Below are 27,566 nucleotides of genomic sequence, written 5' to 3'. Positions count from 1 at the left end.
CATAATGAGATGGCTTGGTCAAAATGATAACTTATTAAGTATACAATAAGCAATTTTCTGTAATTGTTGGTAATCAGCTAGTAATTCTCCACTTCACTCCAAAACCTAAGGTATATCCCTTTCTTACTTTACTTTTATTATGTCTTTATTTTCCCATAAATACCTGCAAGAAAATGAATCTCAAGGCAGTATATGGTGACATATTCATACTTTGATAATAAGTCTACTTTGACCTTTGAACAGTAATTCAAGACCAATATGAGTATGTATCAGTAAGATATCCAAAGTATTCTCACGTACTTTCTAATCAAAGTAATGTTGGACTTCAGGGAATCAACAGCCTCCTCTGGAGACAACACTGTTTCTTTAACAACAGTGTTGGTGCCCTGTAAATTTGCCTGGATTGCTGGCAGCAGCTTTGTTGGATCACTTCTCCATGACTTTTCACGCAATTCAATCTGCAAAAATAAAGGATTTGCTCACTGATCACAATCTGCTGTTAATCAAGGGCCATTCTGAACAATTCACCAACCCACGAGCACCATCTCATTATCTATCTTCTGCCCCATTTACTCATTTTTGTAACTTACAGTAATCTGTATGTCTGGTGCTATACTTCTGCTGCAGAACAAATTTCACAACACGTGTCAGTGGTAACAAACCCAATTCTAACCCACTGCAATTGTCCAAACTGTTTGAATTGTAACAAGACACTTACTTCTCTGAAGCAGCGGAAACCATGCTTCTGCAAGAAATTCTGAAACATCCGACCAGCTTCACCACTCTCCGGAGACAGCAGCCAAGATACTGCAGTCTGGTTAAAGAAAGGTTGCAACGATTTGTTTCAATTTCTTTTCTGCAACATACTTAAAGCTTTAAGTTATCAACTTATTCTCATATTTTCATGCTTTTGAGGAACAAGCCATTGGACCTATTGAATCTATGGCAGAATAGATTACAAGGAAGTAAATGGAGGAATTCCAGTTAATCCCATTCCTCAGCTTAGTTGCTTGTAATCAATTCTCTAGCATTTTAAATTCTTATATACATTTGCATGTTGTTATGTACATGCATCGGCATTTTAGAATATATATTTTCTGATTTGGTTTCTGATATGCTAGTTGACTATTACATTTGAGGTGAGAGGACGACAAGAAAGCAAACAATTTAATTTCTATAAAGGCTCTTTGTAGAAGGCAGAATAAGATGGCATTGTTACAATTTAGTATTTTCAGCACTGGTATCAATTTTACACTTGTAAAACAAAATGCTTTCTATATCCTTTATGCATGATTGAAAAGAGGTGTGGTTTCATAAATTCAATTATTTTGCCTTGTTCATTATTCAACAAGTTAAGAAAATGGAAGTTTCTTATGTAAACTGGATTATGGACAAATTCATAGGAATTTCCTTCACAAAAAAAGGAATCCTCAAAAAAAATTAAACAATCCATGTGTGAAATTCAACAAACATATCTCAGTGAAACCCGCAGTTTTTTTTACAAGCTTCAACTAGGTGGATGAACGATGAATATTTTCCTTGGTCGAGGAGTCTGCAGCCAGTGCTCACAGTCTTAGTAAATTATTTAGCACAGTGATCATGGTCTAAGTAAATTACTTAGCATAGAAATCAGAAGAAATTTCCGCAATGAACAGCTAGTGAATTTTGGAGATACTTCCTGGTGGCTCAGACACTGATAGCTGAAGATCAAGGATTTTCAGGTATTAAGAGAATCAAGAGATATAGAGGTAATGCAGAAAAAAAAATGGAGCTGAGGGTAGATGAGCTGCCATGATGTTCGTGCTTACTTGAACAGACTCATAAGGGCCAGATGACAATTCTGGATCTAATACTTATTTTCTTAAAGACCATAAGATATAAGAGCAGAATTAGGCGTTTTGGCCCAAGTATTCCACTCCGCAACTTCATTATGGCTGATTCATTTTCTCTCTCAGACCCAATCACCTGCCTTCTCCATATATCCACTCATGTGTTGACTTATCAAGAAACTATCAACCTCTGCCTTAAATGTACCCAATAATTTGGCCTCCACAGCCACCTGAGGCAACAAATTCCATGGATTCACCACGCTGTAGCTAAAGATATTCCTCATCTCTGTTCTAAAAGGACATCCCTCAATTCTGAGTTTGTGTCCTCTAGCTTTGAACTCCATAACCACTGGAAACATCCTCTTCACATACACTCTATTGAAGCATTTCAACATTCCATATAATAACCATATAACAATTACATCACGGAAACAGGCCATCTCAGCCCTTCTAGTCCGTGCCGAACTCTTACTCTCACCTAGTCCCACCGACCTGCACTCAGCCCATAACCCTCCATTCCTTTCCTGTCCATATATCTATCCAATTTAACTTTAAATGACAACATCGAACCTGCCTCAACTACTTCTGCTAGAAGCTCGTTCCACGCAGCTACCACTCTCTGGGTAAAGAAGTTCCCCTCATGTTACCCATAAATTTTTGCCCTTTAACTCTCAACTCATGTCCTCTTATTTGAATTTCCCCCACTCTCAGTGGAAAAAGCCTATCCACGTCAACTCTATCTATCTCCCTCATAATTTTAAATACCTCTATCAAGTCCCCCCTCAACCTTCTACGCTCCAAAGAATAAAGACCCAACTTGTTCAACCTTTCTCTGTAACTTAGGAGATGAAACTCAGGTAACATTCTAGTAAATCTTCTCTGTACTCTCTCAATTTTGTTGACATCTTTCCTATAATTCGCTGACCAGAACTATACACAATACTCCAGATTTGGCCTTACCAATGCCCTGTACAATTTCAACATTACATCCCAACTCCTCTACTCAATGCTCTGATTTATAAAGGCCAGCATACCAAAAATTTTCTTCACCACCCTATCCACATGAGATTCTACCTTCAGGGAACTATGCACCATTATTCCTAGATCCCTCTGTTCTACTGCATTCTTCAATGCCCTACCATTTACCATGTATAAATTCACAGCTAGAGAATTTTGGAGATACTTCCTGGAGGCTCAGACATTGATTTCACTGATAGCTGAAGATCAAGGGCTTTCAGATATTAAGAGAATCAAGAGGTATAGAGGTATTCAGAAAAAAATTACCATGTATATGTCATTAAGTTTCAATGAGGTCACCCCTCATTCTTCTGAATTCCCATGAGTACAGTCCCAGATACATCGAATGCTCTTCATATAACAAGCCTTTTTGTGAGCCTCGCTAGAACTCTCCCCAAGGTCAGCACATCTTTTCTTGGATAAGGGGCCCAAAACTGCTCACAATGCTCCAAGTGAGGCCTCACTACTGCTTTATAAATCCTCAGCATTACATCTTTGCTTTTATATTTTGGTCCTCTTGAAATGATTACCTTCCTCACCACTGATTGAACCTGCAAATAAACCTTTAGGGAATCCAGCACAAGGACTCCCAAGTCCCTTCACGCTTCAGTTTTTTGAATTTTCTCTCCATTTAGAAAATAGACTTCCCCTTCATTTCTTCTACTGAAGTACATGACCGTACACTTCCCAACACTGTATTCCATCTGCTACTTCTTTACCCATTCTCCTAATCTGTCTAGGTCCTCCTGTAGCCTCTCTACTTCCTCAAAAGTACCTTCTCCTCCACCTATCTTCATATTATCCGCAAACTTTGCCACAACGCCATCAATTCCATCATGCAAGTCATTGACATATAACGCAAAAAAATGTGGTCCCAACACAGACTCCTGTGGAGCACCAATAGTCACCAGCAACTAACCAGGAAAAGCTCCCTTTGTTCCCATACTTTGCTTCCTACCAATCAGCCACCAATTCTGTATTCTTTACATAACTTATCACATGGAAACATGATAAATTACATAAAGAATCCATACATTCAAACAAGCGATTTTGCCTGAGCAACAGACTGTGCTCCCTTTCATGAAGGACCAATGGTCAGCTCATCCACATGATATTATTATTTACTGTTTCTTTACGTGTTGCGCCTAATTCTATTTATGGAGAATGTTACTTCATCTTGGGATAAGGTATAAAGAAATTATTTATTGAAGCACTTTGCTTTGTTAACACTAATCCATTTTATAGCCAAAGGATGAGATGGCAATGCAATTCAACTCTGGGCGATGTAAAACTGTCCATTTGTAAATCGTCCATTTGTTAAGGCAATTATCACTTTCCACTACCTTCAAAATTGCTCTACAAAGTAAGTTCAGACAGGACCACACCACTCATCTGTCTTTGAAATGATGTTGGTGTGACAAGGTTGCTCCAATTAAACACAATAGATCCATAAGCTTTGTTTTACTTGTTACCCAGAACAGCTCTTTACCTCTGCATCCAGCCCGAGAAACTCAGCACTCTTTCCTTGGGCTCGAATTGCTTCAGTGATTCCCTAAAATAAAAGCAGAGGCTTAGAATTTTTTTTTGGTGTCCTATAATTTTGCTAAATCTCTAATTTCTATACTTATGGTATCCAATGCACTTCCATTGCACTACTCAAAGTGACCCAGAAAATGGCAACCTAAAACTTGCCTTACCAATTCTTGGCCAAATAAAATGACGCATTGATATATAATTTTTGCATGCCAAAAATCAGTAAAGTACAATCTGTTCTGTGTTTTGCTAAATTAATTTGAACTTCATAACATACTGTAAATCTTAGTTTGTTGCCTGAAAACAGAGCTAACTACCCTTCATTCCAACCTCCTTTTATCATTACTACCACAGAAATTACAACAATAAAAGTCATTTATTCAATTTGTTCTATTTTATTGAGTTGCAAAGAAAATATTTCACAATTCCACACTTCCATTGCAATCTCAAGAAACCAACTGAGATATTGGAATTTGATTTATTATTGCTTTTTTATTAAAAGGAACAATTTGAGATTTGCCTTACTTTCATTGCTACAGGAATATCAGCTGACACAACATCTGAGCATGTGCTGTACAATATTGCAACATCTGCCAGAAGTTCTGGAGTCCATTCTGTTAAGTAAAAGTTAGGAAATATGACAGAATTCACTGAATTAGTGAAGTAAACTATATTGATGCTTTTTATTAGTATTTCTCTGCCTTATCATAAAAAGTCTTAATTATATGATCTTACAAATCTTTTTACTTCTCCATAGCTTTCCAAATAATGATAAGGTTTGAAACCACAAAAGAGTCTTTCATAGAACATAAAACATAGAATAGTACAGCAGAGTACAGGCCCTTTGGCCCACAATGTTGTGCCGACACTCAAACCCTGCCTCCCATATAACCCCCCACCTTAAATTCCTCCATATACCTGTCTAGCAGTCTCTTAAACTTAACTAGTGTATCTGCCTCCACCACTGACTCAGGCAGTGCATTCCATGCACCAACCACTCTTTGAGTAAAAAACCTTCCTCTAATATCCCCCTTGAACTTCCCACCCCTTAACTTAAAGCCATGTCCTCTTGTATTGAGCAGTGGTGCCCTGGGGAAGAGGCGCTGGCTATCCACTCTATCTATTCCTCTTTTTATCTTGTATATACCTCTATCATGTCTCCTCTCATCCTCCTTCTCTCCAAAGAGTAAAGCCCTAGCTCCCTTAATCTCTGATCATAATGCATATTTTCTAAACCAGGCAGCGTCCTGGTAAATCTCCTCTGTACCCTTTCCAATGCTTCCACATCCTTCCTATAGTGAGGTGACCAGAACTGGACACAGTACTCCAAGTGCAGCCTAACCAGAGTTTTATAGAGCTGCATCATTACATCGTGACTCTTAAACTCTAACCTTCGACTTATGAAAACTAACACCCCATAAGCTTTCTTAACTATCCTATCCACCTGTGAGGCAACTTTCAGGGATTTGTGGACATGTACCCCCAGATCCCTCTGCTTCTCCACACTGCCAAGTATCCTGCCATTTACTTTGTACTCTGCCTTGGAGTTTGTCCTTCCAAAGTGTACCACCTCACACTTCTCCAGGTTGAACTCCATCTCCCACTTCTCAGCCCACTTTTGCATCCTATCAATGTCTCTCTGCAATCTTTGACAATCCTCCACACTATCTACAACACCACCAACCTTTGTGTCGTCTGCAAACTTGCCAACCCACCCGTCTACACCCACATCCAGGTCGTTAATAAAAATCATGAAAAGTAGAGGTCCCAGAACAGATCCTTGTGGGAGACCACTAGTCACAATCCTCCAATCTGAATGTACTCCCTCCACCACCACCCTCTGCCTTCTGCAGGCAAGCCAATTCTGAATCCACCTGGCCAAACTTCCCTGGATCCTATGCCTTCTGACTTTCTGAATAAGCCTACCATGTGGAACCTTGTCAAATGCCTTACTAAAATCCATATAGATCACATCCACTGTACTACCCTCATCTATATGCCTGGTCACCTCCTCAAAGAACTCTATCAGGCTTGTTAGACATGACCTGCCCTTCACAAAGCCATGCTGACTGTCCCTGATCAGACCATCATTCTCTAAATGCCCAGAGATCCTATCTCTAAGAATCTTTTCCAACAGTTTTCCAACCACAGACATAAGGCTCGCTGGTCTATAATTACCCGGACTATCCCTACTACCTTTTGTCAACAAGGGGACAACATTCGCCTCCCTCCAATCCTCCGGTAACATTCCCGTGGACAACGAGGACATAAAGATCCTAGCCAGAGGCTCAGCAATCTCTTCCCTCGCCTCGTGGAGCAGCCTGGGGAATATTCCGTCAGGCCCCGGGGACTTATCCATCCTAATGTATTTTAACAACTCCAACACCTCCTCTCCCTTAATATCAGCATGCTCCAGAACATCAACCTCACTCATATTGTCCTCACCATCATCAAATTCCCTCTCATTGGTGAATACCGAAGAGAAGTATTCATTGAGGACCTCACTCACTTCCACAGCCTCCTTTGATACCATACTGGAAGCAGGTGGACATTAAAGTTACACACACAAAATGCTGGAGGAACTCAGCAGGCCAAGCAGCATATATGGGGAAAAAGTACAGTCAACGTTTTGGGCAGAGTTCCTCCAGAATTTTGTGTGTAATGCTTGGATTTCTAGCATCTGCAGATTTTCTCTTGTTTGAGACAGCTTGTTTAGCTTGTTTTGTGCTGATGTTCGGTAGTTCTGAAGGAAACTGTTGGCCATCAAAAATTTGTGCTTCAACCCAACTCAGTATTACATGCATGCTTTGAAATATGGAATTCTCCGTTTTGGAAATAAGATGCCAGCGCATCAGAATGATATTTTCATCACTGAATTCACCATCGAGTTCAGCGTCAAAGCTGTAAGGTGTTGAGGAGAATTCCAGCTTGTGTCACAGAAAGGTGTGAAATGAAAGTCTCCCCATTCACATGATTGACCATTGTACACTTTGTACACATTGTACACTTTTAAAATGCTCAGTTCATTTGATTTAACTTAATTACAGTAGTACTTTAATGCATTTATTTCTTTACATTGGAAAAAATGTTCTAACTACTTGAAGAGCTTTAAAGCATTTGAGAATATCACAGACACAGATGCCATTGGCAAAGTCTATCATCACATTCAGGGTGGGGGTTGTCTGGATATGACTCCCCAGGCTGAGTCATTGCATTGGACACTGAAAATATTCGGAGTACTGGATGAGCATTGCAGGCAACAAATCTTTGCAGTGGATTGGGTCCAGAATGAATAGAAAAAGTGAGGCCCTCCCTTGTCTTGAAACTATAATATATTAGAAGACGATTTACAAATACTAATAAACTGGCCAAATGATTAATGGTAAATGGAGACACAAGAGGCTGTAGATGTTGAAATCTGGAGCATCACATCTGCTGGAGAAAGTCAGCCAGTCAAGCAGTATTGGTGGCCAGAAGGGGATTGTCACCTATCTTGGGTGGAAACCCTGTATTGGGACAGAGAAAAGAATGGCTAGATGGCCAGTATAGAAAAGAAAAGAGGGGTGACAAGAAAGCACCTGAGGTAATTAGTGTTCTTGGGGGGGGGGGTGTAAGATAACAGGCAGGTATGGGAGATAAGTTGGGGTGGAGTTAGGAGATAGTAACAAGAGAATGGTTAGATGGAGGCAGATATAGAGGGGAGAAAAGAAAAGAAACAGACTGAGCAAAGCAGGAGGAGGGGAGTGTGAAAAGGGGAGGGAGATAACCAGGAACCATACAAGAGAAGGGCGTGAAGTTGGTGGATGGAGGAGGCAGAAGGGACAAAGGGGGGGGAGATCAGAAATGGTTTAGAAAGGGGATGGAGCAAGAGGGGGATAGGAAAGTAAAAGAAAAATAGAGGGATGGTTACTAAAATTGAAAAACTCAATATTTACGCCTTTGGGTTGTAGAATATAAGATGTGTTACTCCTCCAGTTTACATTGTCTTCATCCTGGCTGTGGAGAAGGCCAGTGATGGACAGGTGGGAATGGGGAGGGGGGTTGAAGTGGTCAATAACTGGGAGCTTGTGATGGCCACTGTGGACTGAGCATTGGTGTTCCGTGAAACAGTCACTGAGGCTGCACTTCGTCTCGCTGATGTAGATGAGGCCACATTGGCAGCACCAAATGCAGAAGACAAGGTTAGAAGGGACGCATGTGAACCTTTGCCTCACCCGTAAGGACTGTTTAGGTCTCTGGATGGCGGCGAGGGAGGAGGTGCAACTACAAGTATTACATCTACTGCAGGGGCACGGGAAAGTGTCTGGGGAAAGGAAGGATGAGCGGATCAGGGAGTCCCAGACTGTGTAGTTCCCACAGAAAGGGGTAGGAACCGGAAAACATGGGATCAGGTTTCAGCTGGCAGAAATGAGAAGGGATAGTATGGTGGATTAGGAGTCTTGTGGGGACAAGGGGAAATCGACATCTATTATGTTTGGTAGGAGGTGAGGTGAGAGCAAAGTCCAAGAAACAGAGGAGATGTGACATAGGGTTCCGCCAACCACAACAGAAGGGAAGCCACACTTCTTGAAAAAAGGGACTATTTTAGATTTCCTAAACCATAAAGTCTCACCCTGAGAGCAGAGACATAGAAACTAGGAGAAAGGAATGGCTTCTTTACAAGAGACAGGATAGGAAGAGGTGTAGTCTAAGTAGTTATGGGAATTGTAATGAATTTATAGTAAATATCAGTGGTATAGTCTGTCTCCCAAGATGGACAGATAAGTCAGAAATGGTCCAGGTGAAATTGTAAGAGCGGAAATTGGTCGCAAAGGTTATAAAATTGATAGATTCTGCACAGGTGGAGAAAAAAAAAAGAGAAGTTTGAAAGCAGGGACTGTTCCACGTAGCCAACAAAAAGTCAGACACTGCTGGGGCCATAGCTACACCTTTTATTGCAGAAATTAAGAGTCAAAAGAGAATTTGTTTGAGGCAAGAATGAGTTCAGTCAGGTAGATGGAGTGTTAGTGGAGAGGAAGTCCACTTCCTTATTGTAGGAAGAAGTGGGGAGCTTCTAGACCTTCTTGATTGGGATGGAGGTCCATAAAGCCTGGATATCCATAGCTATGATGTGACGTTGACAGCCAGAGAATCAGAAGTTGCCCAAGTGATAGATGGCATATAAGGTGTTCTGGATGTAGGTGGAGAGAGACTGGACAGAGGGGATAGAATGTAGTCAAGGTATCCATTCGGTGGAGCAGAATCAGGCAGAAACAATGGGTCTAACTGGACTGTCCTGTTAATGGACCTTTGGTAAGGGATAGAAGTGGGAAGTGATGGTTTAAGTCGCTATCAGGTTAGAAGCTGTTGAGGGGAGATCTCCTGATTGAATAAGATCATTGACAGTGCTGGAGATGATGGCTGGTGCTTGGCGGTGGAGTCATGGTCCAATGGCTGATACGAGGAGATATCCAAGAGCTTTCATCTTGCCTCTGCAAAGTACTCTATAAAGACACTGCCCTTGTGTGCAGGTTTGATGACTAGGTTGTGATTGGTACAAATTCATTGTCAAGTTCCACCAGACGGTTCAGCTACTAACTTGCAACCTGATTGGTTAATACTGAAATGTAACTTCCTGCTGCTCAATTCAAAATATTATGTAATCTCCATGTAAATACTTAACTAAGGGACTGGACACCAAGAGACACTGATCTAATGCTCGTCACGTACATACCCGTTTTCCCTCCTGACAAGATTGACACAAGAATTGAATTCCATATTCCAGAGCCATTTGATTTTGACACTGATACGCACCACGCCTAAAGAAGATAAAGAAATGGACAACATTATAGCTCCTGGTAATATATTCCAAATAAACGTACTCAGGTTTCCACATTCTAATAACCATTTTCATCTGTCACACAGTTTAATCTTCATCATCAGATAGATGTTGTGTTTTGGACACACATCAGACTGCAGATTCTGGAACCTGGAGCAAAAATCTGCTGTAAGAACTCAGTGGATCGGGCAGCATCTGAGAGAAGAAAGGGATTGCCAATGTTTCGGGCTGAAATGCTTCGTCAGGAACGAGGGTGAAGCAGTGAGAAAGCCATTGCAAAAAGAAGGGGCGCAGTGTGACAGGAGGCCAAGAGGATTGGTGTTCTGAGCAGGGATGTAAGATGTCAGACGGGTTGTGGCAGGTAAGGGAGGAAAGCATAGTTACGGTTGGGAAATAGTGGCAGATGAATGATACATGGAGGCAAAGAGGAAAAAAATAAAGCTGCTGTGTTATGCTATCCACAATAGGCATTCTTTGATCACAAATTACCTCCTACCACATTCCTTAGGTGCTTAGTGAACCATGTAATGAGGTTATTTTTGAGCTGTTTTTAAGCCTAAAATGGATTGAATCACAAACTAGTGGAACTAGCTGTGGGGTACACACACACACACACACACACTCATCATCATCAAAGATCTTGCCGCCCAAGCCATACTCTTTTCTCATCAGGAAAGAGGTACAAATGCCTCTGGACTCACACCTCCAGGGTCAAGAACAATTACTATGCTTCTGCCATCGTGCTGTTGAACATGTGCATGACAGAGAGAGAGAGAGAGAATGTGTGCATGGAAGAGAGAATGTATGCACAAGAGAGTGAGAGAATCTGAGAGAGAGAAAGAATGTCAGAGAGTGAGAGAGAGAGTAAAGGAAGGTATGTGTGACAGAGAATGTGTGTCTGAGAGAACGAATGAGTGTGTGAGAGCGTGGAAGGGAGCAGGAGCGTGGGAGAGGGGGGCGTAGGAGAGAAAGGGTGGGCACACAGGCAAGGGGGGATGTCGAGAGCTGAGTGGTGTATTAACAATAACCTCTCACTTATTGTCAGTAAGAACAAGACTTCAGGAGAGGGAAACCAGAGGTCCATGAGCCAGTAATCATCAGAGGATCAGCGGTGGATAGGGTCGGTAACTTTAAATTCCTTGATGTCACTATCTCAGAGTACTTGTCCTGGACACATCATACAAATATAATAGCAAAGAAAGCACTATATATATATATATATATATAGTGGTATTACAGGAAAGATACTGGCATGGATTGAGAAATGGCTGACAGGCAGGAGACAGCGAGTGGGAATAAAGGGGGGCCTCTTCTGGTTGACTGGGTCATCAACTTTTTGCTGTTGATGTTTCTGTAGCGGGCAATTTCTTTTTTACGAGGTTGAGTTGCTAGCTCGATGCTCAACCCAGCACTGATGGAAAGCGTGCCTGGGGAGCCGGCTGGGTTCGAACTCAGGAGCCTTCGCTCCGAAGTCTGGCGCTAATGCCACTACGCCACCAGCTAGCCATATGTCACTATCTCAGAGTACTTGTCCTGGACACAACATACAAATATAATAGCGAACAAAGCACTATATATCTACAGTGGTATTACAGGAAAGATACTGGCATGGATCGAGAAATGGCTGACAGGCAGGAGACAGTGAGTGGGAATAAAGGGGACCTCTTCTGGTTGGCTGCAGAGGCATCACAGGTGCAGAGACACTTCAGAGTACTCGTGCAAGACTCCCAGAAGGTTAATTCACAGGTTGAGTCTGTGGTAGGGAAGGCAGGTACAACGTTGGCATTTATTTTACGGGGAATAGAATATAAAGACAGGGACATAATGCTGAAGCTTTAAAAGACACTAGTCAGTCTGCACTTGGAATTGTCAACAGTTTTGGGCCCCTTATCTCAGAAAGGATGTACTGTCATTGGAGAGAGTCCAGAGGAGGTTCACGAGGATTATTCCAGGAATGAAAGGGTTAACATGGAGGGGTTCGGCGGCTTTGGACCTGTACTCACTGGAAATTAGAAGAATGCATGGGGATCTCCTTGAAAGCTACCGAATGTTGGAAGGACTAGATACGGAGGATGTGGAGAGGATGTTTCCCATGGTGGAATATCCAGGACTAGAAGGCATAGCCTCAAAATTGAAGGGCAGCCCTTTAGTACAGAAGTAAGGAGGAATTTTTTTTTTAGCCAAAGAGTAGTGAATCTGTGGAATGCTCTGCCACAGACTGCATTGGAGGCCAGGTCCATAGGTATATTTAAAGCAGAAGTTGATAGCTTCCTGATTGATTGGAGCATCAAGGGATATAGTGAAAAGGCAGGTATACAGGGCTGAATGGGATCCGGGATCAGCCATGAAGTGGTGGAATAGACTCGATGGGCTGAATGGCCTAATTCTGTTCCTACGTCTTACGGTCTTTTTTATATATCTAAGACTTTTTTTTACAGTACTGTAATTCTTACAATTATTGTGGTACAATGAAATAATACTTAATTACTACATCAAACAATGTCGCAAAACATTGTTGCTAGACACCCACCTCAAAGTAGTCAGGTAACTGCCGATCAATGTTGAAATAAAACTCCCGTGCATTGCTTGCAGGTTGTATCTGGTACTTTGCCATCTTCTTCATTAACACATTTACCCGTGACCCAGCACTGATCAGATACTGGAAGTGTTGCAAATAAAGTTACTGAATGGCACACAAATAGTACTTCCTTACATTCTGGGACATATAAAGGTCTAAGTCTTGTAAGCTAAACGGTGGTCCACTTACAATAATTATTGTGGTTTAGATAATTTCATCAACATTTGGCTTGAAAAATAATCAGCCTAATTTTCTTCTTTGTCAGGAAATAAATTGATAAATTACAAGTAGTTGCCATGCGTTCAGTGCTCACAGCAGAATTATTATTAAGTTACAGGTCTCGTGTCCAGTGGCCCAAGAAATTGGAGGCAATTGTGGAACTTAATTAAATATAATGCTAAAAGTTACATCTGGTCTCAGAAGTGATAACCATTAAACTATTGGTCTGATTCACTAACATTTTTAATGAAGAAAGCTGCTCTCTTTACTAGTCTTAGCCTGGAGGAAATCTAGATACTTAATAATGTGACTTACTCTTAACTGCCTTTTGTACTGGCTTACTGGGCCACTCAGTTCAAGAGCCTTCAGAGATGGGCTACAAGTGTGTTTTTATTTTCACCAACAAGAAACAGAAGCAGTAGTAGAATATACAATCCCTCATTACTGGTCTGCTATTCAATAAGAGTATGCTTGATCTGACCTTGGTCATCTCCAGTTTCTTAAATGTTCTCTTGACATTTACACAAAAAAAGCCTGTCTTTTTCAGACTTGAACATATCCAATAATACCGGTTCCATGACTCTTTGTGGTAGAACATACCAAATATTTTCTCCTGAGGACAGAAATTCCTCATCTCCATATTCAATAGGCAATCCCCTATTGCCAGTAAGAATTGTGGTATTTGCCCGGCAGAAGACAAGCCCATTGTGGTCGACTGCAGATTTCTGCAGCATTGATGGAATCAGGGTCTGGGCTCTAAACGCTGTGTGGTTGTGTTTTACTGATATCCTATATGTGCTTGCTGTCGTGTATGCACATGGACTAGGCCTTAAGTCACCAGGAGGAAGGTGTCAGTGTGGGTGCACTCTAACCGGAGCAGCCTAGCAAAGTGTCCAGGCTGGAGTCGGTGCTGCGCCCAGTGTTCACTCAGCAGAAGACAAACTCTACTGTGGTTGGCTACAGATTTCTGCGGCATTGATGGCTCAAATCTTATTGCATGGCTGTATCTTACTGATACCTCTTCATTATCTTGTATGCGCTATGTAAACTTTGTGCTGTGTGACTGTTGGTACTGTGTTTTGCACCTTGGCCCTGGAGTAATGCTGTATTGTTTGGCTGTATTTTGGGTACCTGTGTATGGTTGAATGACAGTTAAACTTGAAAACAGAATTAAACTTGAATTGTATGTCCCCTCCCTCATAGGTAGAAGCACCTATAGTGTTCCAGATGTGGTCCTATCAACACTCTATAGTGTACCAAGTTTCTACACTCCAATCTGTTTGGAATAAAGTTCAATATTCAACTTTGCTTACTCATTAATTGTTGCTGACACCCACATCCTATTAAAAAGTAAAACGTGAACACTTAATTGTCTATTATCAGACCTGCTGAGGATATTTATTTTAAACATGTGTCTTGTTAAAAATAAGTCACTCACATTCATTATAATAAAGACTTGTTTTCTGTATTACTCGGGAAAAAACAAGTCAGCTGAAATTGTTGAATTTACATTATAGAACATTCCTAAGAATTATTGAAGTATATGTTGAATTAGTACTTTAATGATTTTAAATTTAAAACTGCTTCAAATTTACCCATCAAATATTTGGTTTAAAATTAGACCAGCAATGTCTTCCAAATGTGCACAACAGTAGGTTTTCTAAGAATTTTTTAATATTAACTACAGCAGCCAAGACTTAAAACTATAGATTGTGGATGGTGTTGGTACCTGGTATGACTGGTGTGGCCCTCTAACCAACTCCCTGTCTCCTTGTTGACTCCCTTCACTTGCCACTTTCAGCTCCACATTTTCAGTGAGCCAATTCCCAACTGTAGTTTGGCGAAGGCTTCACTCCCATGTTAGTTTATATAGCTTCCATCCTTAAATTTAGGTAAATATTTCCATTGCCAGAGGTGTCCACATCCTTGTGAACAAATATAAGGCAAAGTGCTGCTTCATCAGCCTTTTACCTTTTCCACCTATCACCTCCCATATTCACACTTTATCCCCACTCCCAAACTTCTCTATCTCTCCTCTATCCTAGCTTCACCTATCACCCGCCAGCCTGTATCCCTTTCCCTCCTCTCCACCTCCTCAGTTTGGCTTCTTCCCCATTTCTTTCTAGTCCTGAAGAAGGGTCTCAGCCCAAAATGTTGACTGTTTATTCCACCCCATAGGTGCTGCCTGACCTGCTGAGGTCCTCCAGTATCTTGTCAGCAAATGGGGGGAAAATCTTAGATGAGTGGTTAAATCTCAGACCTGCCATAATAGGAACAATGGGTTATGACCAAAGAAACAATGGCTGGAGTTACTTAGCACTTTAGCTCAAGGGTGTTTACTAGGTGCATCAAATATTAGATAGATGGATAGATAATTATTGATCCCAAGGGAAATTAGTGTCACAGTAGCTTTACAAGTGCACTGATATACAAATATTAGAAGAGAAGTAAGAAAGAATTTTTTTAAAAATTACCTCAAACAGTCTAACAGGAGGGGTCATCACTTCCCCAGCTATAGGTTAACTCATAATAGACCCTAATGGCTAAGGATAAAAATGACCTCTTTGGAGCCGCACAGTTGTCAGTGAAAATAGTGAAAGAAAAATACCAATATTTACAAAATACTTTGTAATATCTACCCCCACCTCCCTCTCTTACTGAGGGCAAGAAGTTCTTTCTTTTTTAAAGGCATGAGAAAACACCATCATTAATTCTTTAATTACCAACAAAATTAACTTAAGACTACACATGAATTTGAATATGATGCACCTCACAATGTGGTTACAATCATATGACAAAATAAACAGAAGTATCTTCCTTAAATACAGTGTACAAAAAACATTTACACACTTACACATCGCCATTACTAAAGAAATAGAATATTCGACTGTGTATGGCTGGAAAGGCACCATAAAGCCAACCCGAGAGGAGCCAGCAGAGAAACAGCAGAATACTTAACAAAATTACACACTTATAGTTAAGTACAAATAAGGAATAAAGTTAAACTATACTTTGGTGTCTGACTCTGAATGTATGTAGCACTGCAGAGGGAAAACAGTGGGCTAATTATGAGAGTATACTGGGGAAGTGCATACGCTCAACACAATGACTGCAGAGTGACAAGGCAATGTTTTTGTGTGAGTGAATGGGCGTGTGTAAGGAGTGCCTTTACTGAGTCCTCTCCTTTATGTATGACTTGTGAAATTCTAGCTGACTGCTTGCAGCACAAAACTATTTTGATCCAGATTTAGAAAACCCATGCATTAAGCCATGATTACCAATAAATAACCTTAAGTCCAAAAGGCAGAGCAAACAAGGTTTTCAAAAATTCTGATGATTTTATGCAGAAATGGAGAAAGACATTTTCCATTCTTCAGTGCTAATGTTCAAAATTTCAAATCATGTTATTTTATTTTATGAGTCACCTAGATTAAAGCTCAAGTTAAATAGTGGACAAACGAATTATGAGAAAGCACACACCATCATCATCATCAGGTGCCATGCCCAGTTTGAGCTTTGACTGTCATGGCCCACACACTCCTATTTCAGGTTAAGTGATCAATTCATTGGTATTGATTTCCAGTTCTCTGGCTGCTGTCTCCATCATCGTTTATCTTTGTCTTCCTCTTGTTTTCTTCCCTTCAATCTTTCCCATAATTACCGTGCATTCTAACTCCTCTTTCCTAATCACATGCCCAATGAAGTTACGTTGCCTTTTCATGATCTCATACATTAGATCTCTTTTTATGTTTGCTCTATTCATGACATTCTCGTTAGATATTCGTTTCATCCATGATATTCTTTGCATCCTCCTCAAAAACCGCGACTCTGCTGCTATAATTCATTTCCTCATGTTACTAGATATTGTTCAACATTTTGAGCCATATACGATAACTGGATAAATGTAACATTTCAGTACTCTGAGGTAGGTTGTCATGCCTAGTTTAGTGTTGGTCAGTACACTTTTCATTCTCGTAAAGGTGTCTTTTGCCATCCCTATTCTTCTTTTGATGTCCAAGTCGCACCTGCCATCCGATGTCACCCAGCTTCCTAAGTAGCAAAAGTTCTGTACTTGTTTTATGTCTTCCCCGTTTATTCTCAGCCTGCAGATAGGATTATCCTTCTTTTTGGATATCACCATACATTCTGTCTTTTTGCAATTGATAGATAGACCCATTTTTGCACTTTCTTCAACAATTATATCAATTAATTTTTGTAGTTCTTCCTCCATACTTGCAGTTAACACAGTGTCATTTGCATATCTGAAATTATTGATGCTTGCACCACCAACCTTGATTCCCAATATGTCTCTTATTTTTTGTAATATTGTTTCACCGTACACATTAAATAAATCAGGGGAGAAAACACACTCTTGTCTAACGCCTCTCTTGATTTTCGTAAACTGACTCACTTCTCCATGTATTCTTACAGCAGCAGTTTGTTCACAGTACAGATTTCTGATTAGGCGGAGGTCTTTCAAATCTAGATCTAGAGTTTTCTGTAATATTTCTAATAACTTATTGTGCTTCACTTTATCAAATGCTTTTGTGCAGTCAATAAAACAAACACATTTTTTTGCACTTGAATAGCTCGTTCTGATAGCATCCTTAACATCAATATTGCGTTTCTTGTACCGTTGTCTTTCACAAAACCACATTGTTCTTTGCCTATTTCAGCTTATATCTTACTTTTAGCTCTTGTCATCAAAATTCTTAGAAGTATCTTGGTGATATGACTTATTAAACTTATGGTACTATGTAATTCACATTCTATTGCTCCAAGTTTCTTAGGAAGAGTGATAAAAGCACACATATTCTTATTAAAACGCAATGCTTTTGATGCTACAACTCTGCTCTACTTGTTTCTCATATGCAATAGTAATCTCAATTCAAAATCTGTATAGAAGTTATTGATGTGTAGAAAATGCAGCATAAATAAATTTACCTGTAGATATTTAATTGTATTGATAACTCTCTTCCATAAGGGTGATTTCCCATAAATTAGTGTAACATCATGTAATGATAATTCATTCAGCACCTATCAATAAAACAATACTACATAAAAATACAAGAGAACAACAAGAATAGGCAAGATGACAAATCTAGTCTGTTATTAATCAAATCCTATCTCCACACTTCTTGCTGATATACATAGCCCTCAACTCCTCTAAAGTTCAACCATTTGCCTGGCTTTACCGTGAATATATTCATAGACTCAGGCTCCATACTGTGTGTGGTGGGAAGAGCAGTCCCACTAATTTCACCCAGGACACCACATTTCTAAGGAAGCACTACAAAACAGGATGCTTCACCTTCTAAAATATACCTTAGAAATTGCTATATGGATTGTCTATTGGTTAAGCAGAAAGCTTGGTGGCTTGAACTACTCAACAAGTGTAACAAATTGGTTGAATCCAAGAGTTACAGAATTTAAACAACCACTGTACAAGGGGTGATTGATAAGTTCGTGGCCTAAGGTAGAAGAACTCAATTTTAGAAAACCTAGCACATTTATTTTTCCTACATTTACACACTTAGTCCAGCAGTCGTGGAACATACGAATTCCTTCTTTGTAGAAGTTGGCATCTTGGACCTCCAGAAAGTGGTGCACGGCAGGGGTGATTGATAAGTTTGTGGCTTAATGTAGACGGAGATGTTAACTTCAAACTTTCTGCATTTTCACTCAAAGAGTTGAACTGAACCTGCATGTAACAAGGGCTGTATAACTCATGTCTTTCTACCTTAGGCCACAAACTTATCAATCATCCCTGCTGTGGACCACCTGGAAGTCCAAGACGCTCTCGTTACACGCACGTGTAGATTAACTCTTTGAGTGATAATGCAGAATGTAATGAGAGCTGTATAACTCACCTCCTTCTACCTTAGGCCACAAACTTATCAATCACCCCTGCTGTGGACCACTTCTACAAAGAAGAGATCCGTATGCTCCACGACCGCTGGACTAAGTGTGTACATGTAGGAGGGGACTATGTTGAAAAATAAATGAGCTAGGTTTTCTAAAATTGACTCCTTCTACCTTAGACCACGAACTTATCAATAATCCCTCGTATGTGAAGGAGCTAAACAACACAATAGCACTCATTCAACACTGCATTTAAATGTCTTTTTTTATTTAAACATCCATTCTCAGGATTTGGGCATCCCTAAATGCTCTTTAGAAGTCTGTAATGAGTTATCACCTTGAACTATTTCAGCCTTTCTGGGAAAAGTACTCCCACAAGTGATCTGGGATTTAGACGCAGCAACAATGATATAACCCCAAACCATTTACAAAACTGAATAATGTGTGACTGGGAGGAGGAGCTGCAGACACTTCTTTGCCCTTTTCCTTCTTGGTGGTAGACAATAATAGCTAGGGAGATACAGTCGGAAGGGCTGAGGCAACCCTTCTGGTGAATTTTGCAGGTGGTACACACTGCAACCACTAATCCCTAGTGGTAAGGCGAATAAGTGACAAAGCTGATTGATGGAAGACCAAACAATTTCAAGTTAAAGACAGGACCAATCATTGTTATGTCCTGGATGGCGAAAGTTTTGATACTTTACTCATCCAGGCAAAAAGAAAGCATTCCATAACACCGCTGACTTGCGCCAAGTAAATGATGGAAAGGCCTTGCTGTGTAAGGATGTGAGTTATTTGGTGCAGCTTATCTGGCTCTAACCCCCTCTTGGAGACATGCTATTTATGTGGTTAGTCCAATTTAACTCCAAATTAATAGCCACCTGGATGTCAATTGTAGGGGACTAGGTAATGGTAAGACTACATCATCAGGAATGATCATTGTGGAATGTAGACTGGGACTTGTACCCATAAATTCCCACTGTCTGCATCTTAGTGCATTTTTTCTGTACTGTGTAAACAAATCAAAAAAGTACCCTTCCCAGCAGCACAAAGTCACTCATCTTCTTTCTGGTAATCATGTTATTCTGTTCCATGTTGCTATTCATGCTCTGGAATATAAAAACAAATTGATCTTTTAATTTTAAGATCTTTTGACTCCACTTTCATTTAAAATAGGATGTATTGCAACTGCAATTAAGTAAACAATAATGCATTATTGTTACTGTATAAACTCATCAATCATCCATTAAGTAATCATCAAAGAGTAAAAAATTATGTATACAACTGCCATTCCAAAAAGCAATTTACCAATTCCAAGGAGCTGGGATCATAATCTGTGACAAAATTAGCTAAATGAAAAATAGTCAGCCAGGAAAAATATTTGAGTTGTTTTCAGAATACAGGTTGGAGTTTATGGGTCATGAAATGCATTTTCTGTGATTTACTTTAACAACTTAGTTGATAGCATGGTAGTGTAGCACTTAACACAACATTTTACAATTCCCGCCGCCACCTGTAAGGAGTTCATAGGTTCATCCCGTGACTGCGTGGGTTTCTTCTGGGTGTTCTGGTTTCCTGCCACATTCCAAAGATGTATGGTTAGATGTATGTGAAATTTTGGCTTGCTATGTTGGAACCGGAAGTGTAGTGACATTTGTGAGGTTCAGTACAATTCTTTCCGGTTTGATTTGAGTCAAGTAACACAGTTCACTCAATGTTTTGATGTACATGTGACAAATAAAGTTAATATTCATCTTTAAAGAAAAAGAATTAACATAGAACAGCACAGCACGGTACAGGCCTTTTGGCCCACAATGTTGTGCTGACCATTTAACATATTCCAAGGTCAATCTGAACCAGGGCTTCGCAACCTTTTTTATGCAATGGACCCCTATCATTAACCAAAAGGTCTGTGGACCCTAGGTTGGGAATGCCTGCCCTCCCGTAGGCTTCCATTAACAAGAACAGAAACAAGTTTGCTGATGATACAAATGTGGCAGAGAAGATAACTACAAGTATGATGTAAAAACCAGCAAAATAATGATTACAATTTTAATAAGTAGACGAGAAATTAGCGGTGGAAATGTATGGCAAAATATCTCATTAGTCACATTTGCTAGGAGGAATGGAAAAAAAATAGAGTAGCTTCTGATAAACAAAATGCCATAAAAATATTTATGGTGTTCAAAGCATGTCCTTGGACTTGCATAATGACAAAAAACCATAGAATAGTACAGCACAGAATTAGGCCATCCAGCCCACAATGCTGTGCTGAACCAGTTAAAAGGAAATCAAACACACCCAAGCACTATCCCTTCCTACCTATAACGTGTCCACATCCCAACATCTTCCTTGCATCCACATGCCTATCCAAATGTCTCTTAAAAGTCACTGAAAGTATTTGCCTGTACCATCATACCAGGCAGCCAGGATGCTGAGTAAAAAACTTGCCTCTCACAACCCCCTTGAACTCCCCCCCCCCCAGCCTTCAAAGCATGTCCTCCAGTCTCCAAGTACCTCAAAACCTCATCCTTAATAAAAGACTGCAACACTTTCCCAACTGAGGTTAGGCTAACCTGGCCTACAATTTCTTTCCTTTTTCCTCCCTTCTCAAAGAGTGGAGTGATATTTGCAATCTCCAGGACCATGCCTGGATCAAGTGATTCTTAAAAGATCATGACCAAAGCATCCGTTATCTCTTCAGCAACTTCTTTCTGGACTCTGGGATGTAGTCTACCCGGTCCAGGTGACTTATCCACCTTAAGACCTCGTGGGTTTGCCTAGCAATTTTTCCTTTGTAATAGCAATAGCACTCACTCCTACTCCCTGACACTCCTGGAGCTCTGACACACTACCAGTGTCTTCCACAGTGAGGACAGATGCAAAGTATCCATTAAGTTCATCTGCTATTTCTTTGTCTCCCATTACTAACTCACCAGCATCATTTTCCAGTGGTCCAACATCAACCCTCAACTCCCTTTTACTCTTTATATAACTGAAGAAACTTTTGGTATCCTACTTTATATTATTGGCTAGTCTGCCCTCATATTTCATATTTTCCTTTCATATAGCTTTTTTAAAATTTGCCTTTTGTTGGATTATAAAAGCTTCCAATCATCCAACTTTTGCTACCTTATATGCCCTTTCCTTGGTTTTTATGCAGTCCTTAACTTTCTCTGTCAGCCATGGTTGCCTACCCCTGCCATTTGAGAACTTTTTTGTCTTTGGGATATATCCATCCTGCACATTGTGAAATATTCCCAGAAACTTCAGCTATATTTGCTCTGCCGTCATCCCCCCCCCCACCCACAGTATCCTCCTCCAATCCACCTGTGCAAGCTCCTCTCTTGATGTTGATCAATGGTAGAGCAGACTGTTATGCTCAACCCAGTTCTGCTCACATTTTCAAAGTACTTAGTTGAAGACATTCAGAAAACTGAGAGGTGATCCCACTAAAACATAACATTCTGAGATTGCTTGAGATGGTAGATAGTGAAGACATTTTCTCAAGTTGATAATCCAGAACTAGGAGACAATGTAATCAACAACAGTTGGTATTGATAAACTCCTTCAAGAAAACAAAAATGTCCCAAGGGTTTTCGCAATGCTCTCCTCAAATGAAAAATTGACAGCAGTTTGAGAAGGTATTAGACTCCCTTTATCCTTCAGTAAGATAACTGAATATGTGGTAGTCAAACATACTTTAAGGATTTGGATACAATTTTGAAAACACTTTGGTTTATTGAGATTCTCCCTTTCTAGTCCCATTTTTAAAATTTTTTTTTAAGCCTTCTATGACTGATGTAGTCTTTAAACAATGGGAAAGATTGGGTATTACATGCTTCTAGGATCTGTTCGTGGGAGGAAGTCTTTCTTCGTTTGAACAATTGTCAACTAAATATAATTTACCAAAAACCCATTTTTTCTGGTACTTACAAATGAGAGATTTTCTGCAATCTCAATTATTTACATTTCCTAATAGACTGATAAGAAAATATTTGATGTAATTCTTAATATGAAACCATTCTATAGACCTATTAGCTTGACATTGGTGGTTGAGAAGTTGTTGGAGTCGATTGTCAAGGATGAGGTTACAGAGTACCTGGAGGCATATGACAAGATAGGCAGAACTCAGCATGGATTCCTTAAAGGAAGATCCTGCCTGACAAATCTATTACAATTTTTTGAGGAAATTACCAGTAGGCTAGACAAGGGAGATGCATTGGATGTTGTATATTTGGATTTTCAGAAGGCCTTTGACATGATGCCACACAAGGCTACTTAACAAGATAAGAGCCTATAGAATTATGGGGAAGTTACATACGTCAATAGAGCATTGGCTGATTGGCAGGAAACAGAGAGTGGGAATAAAGGGATCCTATTCTGGTTGGCTGCCAGTTACCAGTGGTGTTCCACAGGGGTCCGTGTTGGGGCTGCTTCTTTTTACATTGTACATCAACGATATGGATTATGAAATAGATGGCTTTGTGGCTAAGTTTGCTGATGATACGAAGATAGGTGGAGGGGCCAGTAGTGCTGAGAAAACAGAGAGCCTGCAGAGAGACTTGGATAGATTGGAAGAATGGGCAAAGAAGTGGCAAATGAAATACAATGTTGGAAAGTGTATGGTTATGCACTTTGGCAGAAGAAATAAATGGACAGACTATTATTTAAGCAGGGAGAGAATTAAAAGTTCTGAGATGCAACAGGACTTGGGAGTCCTCGTGCAGGATACCCTTAAGGTTAACCACCAGGTTGAGTTGCTGGTGAAGGAGGCGAATGCAATGTTGGCATTCATTTCTAGAGGAATAGAGTATAGGAGCAGGGATGTGATGTTGAGGCTCTATAAGGTGCTGGTGAGACCTCACTTGGAGTACTGTGGGCAGTTTTGGTCTCCTTATTTAAGAAAGGATGTGCTGACGTTGGAGAGGGTACAGAGAAGATTCACTAGAATGATGCTGGCAATGAGAGGGTTAACATATTTCTTTTTTTTTTCCCAAACAGCTTCGACTTTGGTAGTGGGTGTGGATCCTTTTTTCAAAATAAAATTGTTTATATTCTAATATACAAATTAATCTAAACCATTTGAATATAGAGTAAGGAGTTCGTTAATGTGATTCAGTATACTGTATCTGGTATTAATATATTATATTTTTCTTTTGTTTTATAATATTTATTCTCTTGAACTTTGTATTCTTCTATATAGAAATCAATAAAAAAAATTGGAAAAAGAATGAGAAGGTATTAGGATTAATATTAAAATCTTGGACAGAAAAGGAAAGGTTTATCTCAAAAGATGTAAAGGAGTTGACAAGGCTGAGAGAACCAAAACGAAAATCACAGTGGTTAGAGGCTTAAAACCATTGCAAGTTCAATAAGGGTGCGGCAATCAAACTTAGGGTTGACCAAGGGGCCCAAATGGATATCTTGGAGAATTTTAGGACTGCGGGAGATAAAATGGGATGAAACTAAAGAGGAGTTTGAAAAAATAGAATGAGAATTTCAGAACCAAGACACTGCTTGAATGTAAACTATTAGATTTTGGAAGCATAGGGGTTATGGGTCACAGCCATGAGTTAAGGACAAGGATAGCCGCAGGTGGTTGAGTAGTTTAGACCTTGGGCAAGGAGCGGGGAGTGCACAGCATTGGATTAGTCATCCTGAGGTAAACAGACAAATGAAAATCTCAGCAGCTAGTGAGCCAAGGCAGCAGTGGAGCCTGCTATTATTTTGAATGATGAAATAAGCAGACTTGAAAATTAAATGTGAAGCTTCATTTGGAATCAACTGGGAATAAATTGGTTCTGTTTCGCAGAGTTGCCAGGCAGAGGGAATGGATATTTGGAAGTTTTGGTGTAAACTGAAGAGAATGACTTCCAGCACCCTATTATTTGGAATGAGGAATCTGTGCGACCTGTATTGGCTACTGCACAAGCAATCTGACTTCAAGGATTGTAGGTTAGTAAAGAGAGTTGGAGTAGGGGATAGGGGAGGCAGGAAGGTTAGGGGAGAGGTAAATCTGGTAAACATGTTGATATTTTTTGAGGAGCAAATAAGAAGACATAAAGGCCAGATTCATGGTGACCCCAGACTTAATAGTTTAAAAACATAAGAAGTGAAGATGTTTCTGATGATCAGTGACAGAATAGTTAAGAATAGAGTTAACTGGAAGACAGCAGGATGCATTAGAGGAAGACATGAGCATATCAAAGCCTGGAGGCAAGTCAAAAGGCGAGGTGACAGCTGTCACAACCATATTTCAACACCATATAAAAGCTTATCTGGGGGATTCTAATAAAAGTTTGTGGGTAGTTGGCATAAATCTATGACACTACAACATCTTAAATACTTTTGGAGACGAGAAAAAGAAGAGTTTACCCATAGAAAGAACTTTATTTATCACAGCATATTGTGAAATTTTCAAGTACTAAATATCAGAAGACTATAAATGCTCAGTTACTTTCTATAATGAAAAACAAAAAAGAAATGCAAAACAAAACCAAACAAACTTCCAGAGGGACTCAGAGTTGGAACTCTGGCAGCACGGCCATTTGGAAATAATCCACCAACTCACAATTTTTAAACTCCATTGTATCTATTGGCAAACTTAATTGGCTTTGGAGAGATTGCATCACAAATCTATCCAAAATATATCAACAGCAACAACTGTCAGGCTAAAACCACACGTCTGATTTCCTAAGATCCAGATGGAAACTTGGAAATGGCTCTAGACTAAGAATAATTAGAATCTTAGTCTTGCCCATTAAATTTCAGTTTGATCCTTCTCTAGTGTAAAATGCATGATGCAATATGTAATATAACTTTAAGTGCTTACAGTGTATCTATCAAAGGCATAGAGTGAGGACTTCATCTGCAAATCATAGGGTAAGTATCCTCTTGCCACTTTCGATTAACAGCTAGAAAGAACTCGTTTCAATACTCTGGAATCAAGTTGAATATACCGTAATCTTTAAAATAATCTTTGAAAAGCTTGTGGGCTGCTTTTCAAAGGTTAGCTATTATCAAAGTCAAAGTCAAATTTATTGTCATACTTTATTTCAGGTGCAATGAAAAATTTACTTGCAGTAGCATCACAGGCCACAAAAACAGTATAAGCAACATCATTAAAAAAAAACTTAAAATTAAGGATAAATTATGCACAATTAGAATAGGAAAAAGCAAAGTCTATTTTAGTACAAAGTTTTCATAGTGTTGCTAAACTGTAATTATTAGGATTTTGCCAGTTTGTTCAAGAACCAAATGGCTGAAGGGAAGTAGCTGTTCTTGAAGCTGGTGCTCTGGGACTTCAGGATTCTGTAAGCCTGCCCAGTTGTAGCTGTGAGAAGGCATGTGTTCAGACGGTGGGATCGTTGATGACGGACATTCCTTTTTTGAGGTGGTACCTCCTATAGATACGACTGCCAGTGGAGGGATAGGGCAGAGTTCATTGATCTCTCACAGCTTTTTACATTCCTGCATATTTAAATTGCCATACCATACCACAATGCAACCAGTCAGGATACTTGCAACAGTACACTGGTATATGTCTGAATGTTCGGTGACAAGCCAAATTTCCTCAACTTCCTTCAGCATCTATGTGCTGGGCCCAAGAATTTAAAGCTGCTGTCTCTCCCACCGCCGATCCCTGAACGTAGACTGGCTCATGTATATCCTCCTTCCCCTTCCAGCAATCAACAATCAGCTCTTTACCTTTGTTCGTGCAGAGTGCTGTTATGACACCACTCAACTAGGTGTTCTGTCTTGCTCTGGTAAGCCACCTGTGACTCGCCCACAACAGTGGCGCTCTCGGCAAATTTGAAAATGGCGTTGCAACTCTGCTTAGCCATAGTCAGCTGCGTACAGAAAGCATTTCAGGGGGCTTATCACACAGCCTTGAGGTACACTTGGGTTGATGATCAGTGCGACAAAGATGCAGTTACCGATCTTCGCTGACTGAGGTCTGCTGATGAGGAAGCTGAATTGTGAAGATAGGTACTGATGGCCCAGGTCCGGAAGCTTGACAATGTGTTTGAATGGTATATTTGTGTCAAACGCCAAGCTGTAGAAGATGAACAGCAGCCCGGGATTTTGCCCTGATGGTTCAGAGCAGAATGAAGAGCCAGAGAAGTAGCATCTGCTGCTGACTTACTGTGATGGTAGGCAAACTGGAGCACAACCAGGTCATCTCTGAGGCAAGAGCTGCTATGTGCTGCAAGCAACCTTGAAGCACTTCATTACAGTTGCTGTGAGTGCCACTGTACAGTTGCCATTTGGGTAGGCACTACGCTCTCCTTGGGCACTGGTGCAACAGATACCTTTATGAAACAAATGCGAATCTCAGACTGCAGAAGCAAGAGGTTGAATACATCTATAAATACTCCAGTCAGTTGGTCCACATACATCTTTAGTACGTGGTCAGGTACTCTGTCTGGATCAGACACCTTTTGCCTATTGACCCTTTGGAAGACCATTGAACATTGTTCACAGAGATTGAGATTACAGAGTTATCCGGAGATGTGGGGGCCCATGTGGGTATGTCATAGTCCTCCCTATCAAAGCCTATATAAAAGCTTTTGAGTCAACTGTGAGTGATGAGTCATTGCCACTTATGCTACCAACCTCGCCTTGCAGGAGGTGCCTTATATTGTCCAGACCCTGCCAGAGCTGCTGAGCATCCATCTGTGATTCCAGTTTAGTTCAAGATTGGCTC

At 40.2% G+C, this 27,566-nt stretch overlaps 1 protein-coding gene across 6 annotated transcripts in view; it reads right to left on the bottom strand.

The window, feature by feature from the left end:
- Positions 1 to 27,566, bottom strand: part of LOC134356311 (uncharacterized phosphotransferase YvkC-like) — a 233,257-nt gene that overhangs the window by 29,877 nt on the left and 175,814 nt on the right. For all 6 annotated transcript variants that reach the window (XM_063067179.1, XM_063067180.1, XM_063067181.1 and 3 more), the window contains 8 exons: positions 19,891 to 19,965; positions 17,939 to 18,031; positions 12,728 to 12,856; positions 10,093 to 10,177; positions 4,905 to 4,993; positions 4,336 to 4,398; positions 719 to 814; positions 301 to 458 (listed from right to left, as the gene is read on the bottom strand). In XM_063067179.1, coding sequence (XP_062923249.1) covers positions 301 to 458; positions 719 to 814; positions 4,336 to 4,398; positions 4,905 to 4,993; positions 10,093 to 10,177; positions 12,728 to 12,856; positions 17,939 to 18,031; positions 19,891 to 19,965 — 788 coding nt within the window. The remainder of the gene's footprint in view (positions 1 to 300; positions 459 to 718; positions 815 to 4,335; positions 4,399 to 4,904; positions 4,994 to 10,092; positions 10,178 to 12,727; positions 12,857 to 17,938; positions 18,032 to 19,890; positions 19,966 to 27,566) is intronic.

Source organism: Mobula hypostoma, chromosome 14 (assembly GCF_963921235.1).
Source record: "Mobula hypostoma chromosome 14, sMobHyp1.1, whole genome shotgun sequence".
NCBI lineage: Eukaryota > Metazoa > Chordata > Chondrichthyes > Myliobatiformes > Myliobatidae > Mobula > Mobula hypostoma.
Note: the sequence above shows the minus strand (reverse complement) of the source record. Positions and strands in the feature narration are given on the sequence as shown.